Source organism: Hibiscus syriacus, unplaced genomic scaffold, assembly GCF_006381635.1.
Source record: "Hibiscus syriacus cultivar Baekdansim isolate YM2019G1 unplaced genomic scaffold, ASM638163v2 tig00112225_pilon, whole genome shotgun sequence".
NCBI classification, from domain to species: domain Eukaryota; kingdom Viridiplantae; phylum Streptophyta; class Magnoliopsida; order Malvales; family Malvaceae; genus Hibiscus; species Hibiscus syriacus.
This window is the reverse complement of record NW_024063273.1, coordinates 458,462-466,353: the sequence shown is the minus strand read 5'-3', so window position 1 is coordinate 466,353 and position 7,892 is coordinate 458,462. Positions and strand designations below refer to the sequence as shown.

The following is a 7,892-nucleotide window of genomic DNA, read 5'->3' as shown; positions in this document are numbered from 1 at the left end:
CTCTTTCTTTAAATTTCGCACAAAAAAAAGGCTGACGTGTCAATTCCACGTCAGCATATATTAGTGGCGTGGACACGCTATGACATCATTGATGTCCACCTATGCTTGTTTAGTCAGTTGGAGCCGTTGACCGTCAGTTGACTGACGGTTTACATCCAGGGAGACTTTTGAATCAGTTGTGGGGTCAAATGTTCCAAAAAAATAATAACAAATTTATATATACTGTCAAATATTAAGGATATTTGTTTACATTATGTCATTCTAAAAATGTTCAGCTGAAGCATCGATTCGTAAATTAAACCCAAATCAAGATGCCAATAAAAGATTTATGGGACAGGTCCAAATTCAATTCGTTATATTCCAAAAATAGTCCTTAGAATATTAAAACCTTTGAAACACAGCTGTCTTTTCTCCACCAAGACATACGTTTATTTGAAGCATCCAAATTATTTAACGGCTTTTCAAGCACATTCACAACATGGACCAATAAATTGCCGCCGCCATTAGAATTTTTTTAACTTTTTTTAATTGTCTTGGGTACCAGAGAATATTTATTTATAAGGTCTCTTAGTCATTAAATAAATATATATTACAGACGTAGTTTAAAATTTATAAAAATATTAATATTATTTTTAACTATTAAATTAATTAATGAGTTCAAGTTAATACTAATTTTTATCTATTTTTAATCTAATAAATTTAATATTTATTAACAGAGGGACCAAAACCATAATTTGATCCTTCTAAAATCTCAGCCTTTTCAACGCAGCAAAGAACAAAACGATCCAAAATCACCTCAAATCAAAGCTCAAGCAAATCGGGAAAGAAGAAGAAGAAAAACATGGAGCGGGAACATGAAGAACAATCTCCGACCACATCATCGTACCCAGTGTTTCTGAAGATTATGAGCAAAAGAAGAACATGGGTGTTCCTCTTCGTGTTCGTTTACGCCGTCCTTTTAGATTCCTCATGGAGCTTCCTCAAATCAACCCTGTCTTGGTACCAAAACCAAAACCAAGCCCGAGAACCCAACGGATGGCCCGCCGTTTACGCATCCGTCCTCCTCGGAGGGGTTTTCGGGTTGCTATCCATGGCGGCGGCTCTGGCCGTAACGGTGCCCGCCACCTTGGTGACGTGGATAACGGTGGTCGTCTTGCTCGCTTTCTTCGGGAAACCGAAGAGGGCGCTGGTGGTCGAAGGGAAGAAGATCACGAGAGAGATCGCCGGGTCTGTTTTCAAGACCTTGCTGAAAGAAGGCAACTTTGTGGCGGCTGTTTGTGCCGTTTTGGGTTATTTTGCTCTTGTGAGGAACAATAACGGCGAGGGATCAAATTGAAAAAAAAAATCTGGGAAAGTTGGTTCGTTTTAAGACATTGTTTGGTTCTTTTTCCCTTTCTTTTTTTAGATAATTCGACCTACCAGCATATATCTTTCTTCATTGTAAAGCATGATCGAAGTCTGTTACTTCATGGGTAATTGAATTGAAAGGGACCAGATTTAGCAGAATCGTGTGTTTCTGTGCTGTCTTCTGTTTCATTAGTTAGTTTTTGGGACTATTATAGATTTTTGGATTATCATATAAATTGGTACCTGAAGTTGGTATTTTCCTCAAATTATTGCATGAATTGGAGAAACTTTTTTTCTTCTTCAAATTGATAAACAGTTTTAACCGATACTTCAACAACTAACTAGATTATGATATGAAACATTTAATAACTTGCAATTTAGCTGTAAATTATGCACTTAGTACCTAAACTATCAGTTTTAGTCCTTTTTAATTTTTAATTTCTTCACAATCATACATATTGTTTAGTTTTTGTTTTATTTTAGTACCTCTTCGTAAACAACTTAACGCATTTAGTACCTAAACTATCGGTTTTGGTCCGTTTTAGTACTTAAAATTTTAATTTTATTACTATTGTTATTATTGATTAATATGAGTTAAATACAATATATTATTTGTTCAAAGACAAATCACAACCTTTTAATATTGAGCATTCATATCCCTGACATTCATAACGCTCGAACTTGAGACCTTACGAAATAACAACAATTCATTTATTAATGATCGCTTGATCCGTGCTTTGATTTATCATTAAAATGATACGTCAACAAAGATATCATTTTTTTTAACAACGACAATTGCATTTCATTAATAAAAATGGAAGAATCCAAATTGCAACGCATCTAAAGAGAAAATTGGAGACAATAGTCACCAAAGACTCATACATAAAATAAAAATATTAAACACAAAGATACGAAGAGAATGAAATCTTACAAACATCAAAACAATCCAATAACCTTCATAAAACTCATTGTCTTTATTCAACGAGACGCTTTATGATGTGATAAAAGAGTGGTGAGTAAACTAAACAATTTGACAGACTATTTCGCTACACAATTCTGATTATATCAGCAAACGACCATTTACAAAAGAGGGGATTTGACAATACGTGCCCACCGACAAGTCAATCAGAAAATAAATGTCGTGAGGATCTTTGTGAAAGCACTAACACGACCGCAGAAGCATATGAAAAATTTACCGAAAATCATAAGAAACGTGCCACGAGACCAGATAAAAGCGTGTCACAATGACAAAGATTTTTATTTAAAAGTGAAAAAAGTAAAAAAAAAAAACATAATATGAAAAATAATAAGAAAATAATAATCACTGGTGATCGACGATCAATATTAAGATTAGTGTTATCGTCGGCTAAAAAAAAGAACAAAAGAAGAGAAGAAGACGAAACAAAAATATTAAAAGGAAAAAATCAGGTTAAAAAGGATAGCTAGAGAAAGACATTAATTTAAAATCGATTCTCGAACGGAAAGAATATAAGAATTTTTTTATAAAGTAATGATTTTGTTTAATAATTACATCAAACATACGAAACCAATATATATTTTAAATTTATCTTGAAATCATATAAATAAAAGTTAACTAAAAATCAAATCTTAATATTAGTTATTAGTTATTTTACAGACATACCTAGGGATGGCAACTCAACCCGAATTCGACGGGTTTCGACCCTACCCGACCCGATCGGGTCGGATTTTTAAAAAAAAAAATTCGGGTTCGGGTCGGGTCGGGGTTTTTTAAATGTTCTGTTCGGGTCGGGTCGGGTCGGGTTTAGGGTGAAAAAAATCCGACCCGACCCGACCTGAAAAATATATATAATTTTATCCTATATATTTAGGGATAATTACAATAATGTCCCTCCATATATAATTTTTTTTCAATTAAGTCACTGTTTTCATTGAATAAAATTTTTTTATTATTATTTCGGGTCGGGTCGGGTCGGGTTTCTAAGTCATATATTCGGGTCGGGTCGGGTCGGATGAAACCTTAATTTCGTCTGGTCGGGTCGGGTCACGGGTGAAAAACCTTTTCTTCTCGGGTCGGGTCGGGTGGCCCAAAAACCCGACCCGACCCGACCCGACCCATTGCCATCCCTAGACATACCTAGGATACAAAAGAAAAACACGTGAGTTAAAAGATTAAGGGCAGCATTGTCTTAAATGATGTGTATTAAATGATGCGGAGATAAGTGTTAGTTTTTAAAATGAGGTTTACAAATATTTTATAATAAAAATTAATTTATCAAATTTTAAATAATGAGAGATTTATGAGGCTTTTAACTAAAATTTATTATAAAACAGTTAAAGATATTATCAAAATCTTCTTTTACAATTTTCTCTTTATTTTCTCGAGAATCAAATAGAAATTTTATTTTTTCATTCAAACCTAAATATCTTTATGACACAAATATTATATATATATATGGGCTTAAATGACATTCATATGTAAGACTCCTAAATTTTGAGATCCTGTGACAGATCACATTTTACAATTGTTATTAGACTGGTCTAATTAAGGATGACATGGGTCAGAGCCCGTAAAATTTTGATTCATACAAACTTGATTCAATAGGTTTCTATCACAAATAAGTGCCTAAAATATATTTTTTTCCATTTAAGCACCTAAAATATTTTTAGGTTAAAATAAGTATTTAAAGTTATATTTTTAGTCAAAATATGTACTTAAAATATTTTATGACAAAATAAATACCTAATATTCAAACTTTTTCATCTAAGTTTAAAAAAAGTTGACATGTGATATTGGTTAAAGAATACTTCAGGTTCTTAAGGGCCGTTTGTTTACTGCAGAATGAAACCGTTCAGCGCTGGATTCTCACCTCTGAATGAAGACTATGCTGAATGAAACAACAAAGCACTGCTGAATGATTCAGCATTAAAGTACATTCTGAATCATTAAGCACCCGGTATTTTACCATAATATCTATTTTTTCACATGTTGTCTTATTAAACAATCATATCTTATAATATAATAAATCATTATGAAGGTAAAAATGAAAATAGTCATAATTCAGATTGTACATTCAGAATCATTATCAAACAGCATGTCACATTCAGAGCCAATTTATATAGAGCCTTTGAATCATTCAGGTCATTGAATCATTCAACGCTTAATCATTTTATTCTATCAAACATCCCCTTAGATAAAAAAATTAAATATATGATATATCTATTTTGACTAAAAAATTACTATAGATATCCTTTTTAATTAAAAATAATTTTAGATATTTATTTTAACAAAAAAAATATTTTAATTACTTAAATAAAAAAATAATATACTTTAAATACTTATTTGATATAATTTATTGAAAATCTAGATAATATGGGTATACAAAACCCGACCGAACTTATCTCACCTCTGGTGCCTATGATAAAATGGCACTCATTAGTGAAATAAAAATAAAAATATATATTTTTGCAAAATAAATCATTTTTATTTATTATTTTTCAAATATATGTATAGGTGATAATCATCCCATCACGTCGTACATCTCGCCCCAAAATTTTCGTTAGAGTTTATCTCCAAAAAGAAAATCATTTTTGTAGAAGTTTGATCACTCAACACTTTGATCTCTAAACGAGGTTTATTATTCTTGTTCTCTCTTTTTCTTTAGAATAAAACCATGCTCTGTATGCATTGTCGTTTGATTGTTAGTGTTTTTTGATTGGATGAGGTAGATTTTGTTGTTTTGATCGGATGCTTCTATTGCTTTTAATATTTTTATCGGAAATCTGTTTTGTTTTCTCTTGTTTGTCACTGCCTGTTATACTCATGAATTCGTGAAGGATTCTTAAAGTCTGTTTGGTTGCTTGGAAAATTATCTTACCGGTAAATGACTAGGGCTCTGCATTTTGAGAAATCTGAATCTTAAAACTATTTTTGAAGCATTCAGTTGTTAGCCTTAATATTCGTACCTCTACATGAGTTTTATGTTGCTGTACTTGATGAATCTATTGTTTGATTTGATTTTCGGCTTTTAATAGAAATTCTGTGTTTCTTGCTCGATAATGTCTATTTTACTAAATCAGCTTCTCATGTAATTCTTAAGAGTATTATCATAAAGGATTCTTTTAAGTCTCTGTTTGGTTGCTTGGAAAATTCTTCCCCAATCACCGGCAAACGACTTGGAGTGTACATTTAAAGAAATATATATATACATACATACATATTATTTGAATCTTACAATTATTTTGAATCGGTAATCCATTTTGCTGAGTAAACAATCTTGTTGTTTAGGTTATTTGTGATGCAATGGATACTGAACAAGTTGAAATTCTGGCAACGGCTTTGATTGTTTCCGAGGAAACCGGCACAGACGAAGAGTATTAAACTTACTTTATCTATAATCAACTTGCCTTGAATTGAATTTACTTCCCCCTTTTTTACAGGATGATTCAACCACTGAACTCAGTAATACTCTTAATTAGTAGAGTCGGAGAAAGGTTCCGAGTTCGACAATGATGGGGATTATGATGACTACACTGATGATGTTTCTGATTTTGGTGACAATAGTGGATTATTAAACGAATATGATTACTTGTTTGTGCAATCCCTTTTTGATAGTTTGAGTCTTACTCCGGAAGAGAGTGAAATTGTATGGTTTGAAGACCCTGCTTCAGTTCTAAATGGGAATTCGTCCCAGGGTGCCTCAATTTCCTCTTATCTGGCTAATGGTGGACTGAAGTATGCTTCTACCAGTTCTGTAATGGTCCTTGGAGACTCAGGGTCTGATCCGAAAGAAGGAAATGATGAACACAAAGTGCCGGATTTTGAAAGTATCAAACATTTTGATGTTGTGGACGTCTTCTCAGACCATCATTACAACAATATGGCCTCGCCGGGAGAGAAGGTAAGATTGCATTTTGTATTCTTGTTTATACTGTGTCATGCTAAATTCGTCGGCATCCAAATAATTTGATCTTTGCACTTCTTATTGATTGCATCCAAAGGAGTCGGTGAAGCGAATTCAAGAGTGGAAAATTCTGGAGAATGGTTTACCAGGTGAGTTTTAGTTTATGAAAGTGTTTTGTGAAACATGACTCTCATCCATTTACTTTGTTGTTCCACAGAAACAATATACGTTAGAGTTTGTGAAGCAAAGATGGGTCTCTTAAGGGCTGTCATTATGGGTCCTGCTGGTACTCCATACCATTGTGGCCTTTTCGTCTTCGATTGTTTCTTTCCTCCAAAATATCCGAATGTGCCACCAGTATGTTCATTGTGCATATGATGTGTTTTTTCACACACAAAAATTCCATGCAATAATACCTGATTCTGAATTTTCCAGTTGGTTTATTATTTTTCTGGTGGCCTGCGGTTAAATCCGAATTTGTATAGCTGTGGTAGAGTATGCCTAAGCTTGTTGGGTACCTGGCATGGTAAAGAGACTGAATTATGGGTTCCGGGGAAATCAACCATGCTACAAGTTTTGGTTTCCATACAAGCTCTGATTCTGAATGCTAATCCCTTCTTTAACGAGCCTTGATACGATACTTCCTATGTTGGGGACGTAGGTGCAAGAAGGTCCAGAAAGTACAATGAGAAGGTACATACTCTATCCTTGAAGACAATGATTTACACACTAAGAAGACCGCCTCAGGTTCGTCTGCCAACGACCGATCTCTTTGTTTCGCACATGTATTAGCACAGTTTCTCCTTTCATCCGTATCACCAAATTCCAATTAGCACAAGTGACACAAAATAAGGTTTTCTTTGTAGGCAGAGGTTTCATGTATGTTATGCAGATATGGGAACTAATAATTGCACAATGTTATGTTTTCCTGAACAGCATTTCAAGGACTTTGTTGATAGTTATTTCCGCAGCAGTGCTTCAGACATCATCGCGGCGTGTCAAGCATACAAAGAGGGTGCTACTGTTGGCACTGTTGTGATTAAAGATGGTATACCGGACCCTAATATAATCGAACGAGGTTGCTCCGAGGAATTCAAAGTGACAATGGCGAGACTGATCGATTTGTTGTCGACGGCGTTTGCAGAAAACAGGTCGACGGAATTCGAACAGTTGGTGACTTCCAAGAACATGGTACCATTATGAAAGTTATTTTTCAAGGTTAGTGTAGAACAGAGTAGCCTTTTCTTCTATCTGCTTTGGTGAATGCAAGCCATTATTTATAGTTCGTATGGTAATAATGGATCTTTGGTGTTCATGTAGGGTTTAGCTTAGTGGAATTATGAGAAGAGTTTTAGACATGGTTCTTGTTCTTTTAGAAAGTAGAATTTCATCAATGGTACGGTATTAGTTCGGATTGGATTCGTGTTCGTTTAAATTTTTAATATTATGTTCGTATTTATTTGTTTACTTTTAAAGGTGTTCATGTTTGATTGATTATTGTTTGTGAACATATTCATTTAAAGCTTACATTCATGTTCGTTTATATGTTTGTTATCATATTCTTTTATATTATTGGGTAAACTACACAGTTGTTTAACTTATGATTATCAGGAAGGTGACCCTGCTTATGTGCGAGCAGCTTGTGAAGGTAACTTGAAAAGT

General features: G+C 33.7%; 1 protein-coding gene and 1 pseudogene across 1 annotated transcript; both read left to right on the top strand.

Moving 5' to 3' along the window:
- Window positions 1-782: 782 nt before the first annotated feature.
- On the top strand, window positions 783-1,430 carry LOC120175989. Its single transcript, XM_039182514.1, has one exon. The coding sequence runs from the start codon at window positions 842-844 to the stop codon at window positions 1,334-1,336; it is 495 nt and encodes a 164-aa protein (XP_039038445.1). The 5' UTR covers window positions 783-841; the 3' UTR covers window positions 1,337-1,430.
- A 4,408-nt stretch (window positions 1,431-5,838) lies between these two features.
- Window positions 5,839-7,573, top strand: LOC120176013 (annotated as a pseudogene).
- Window positions 7,574-7,892: the final 319 nt, after the last annotated feature.

Coding starts and splice junctions, on each gene's coding strand:
- LOC120175989 (XM_039182514.1), top strand. CDS start 842: ATGGAGCGGGAACATGAAGAACAATCTCCGACCACATCATCGTACCCA.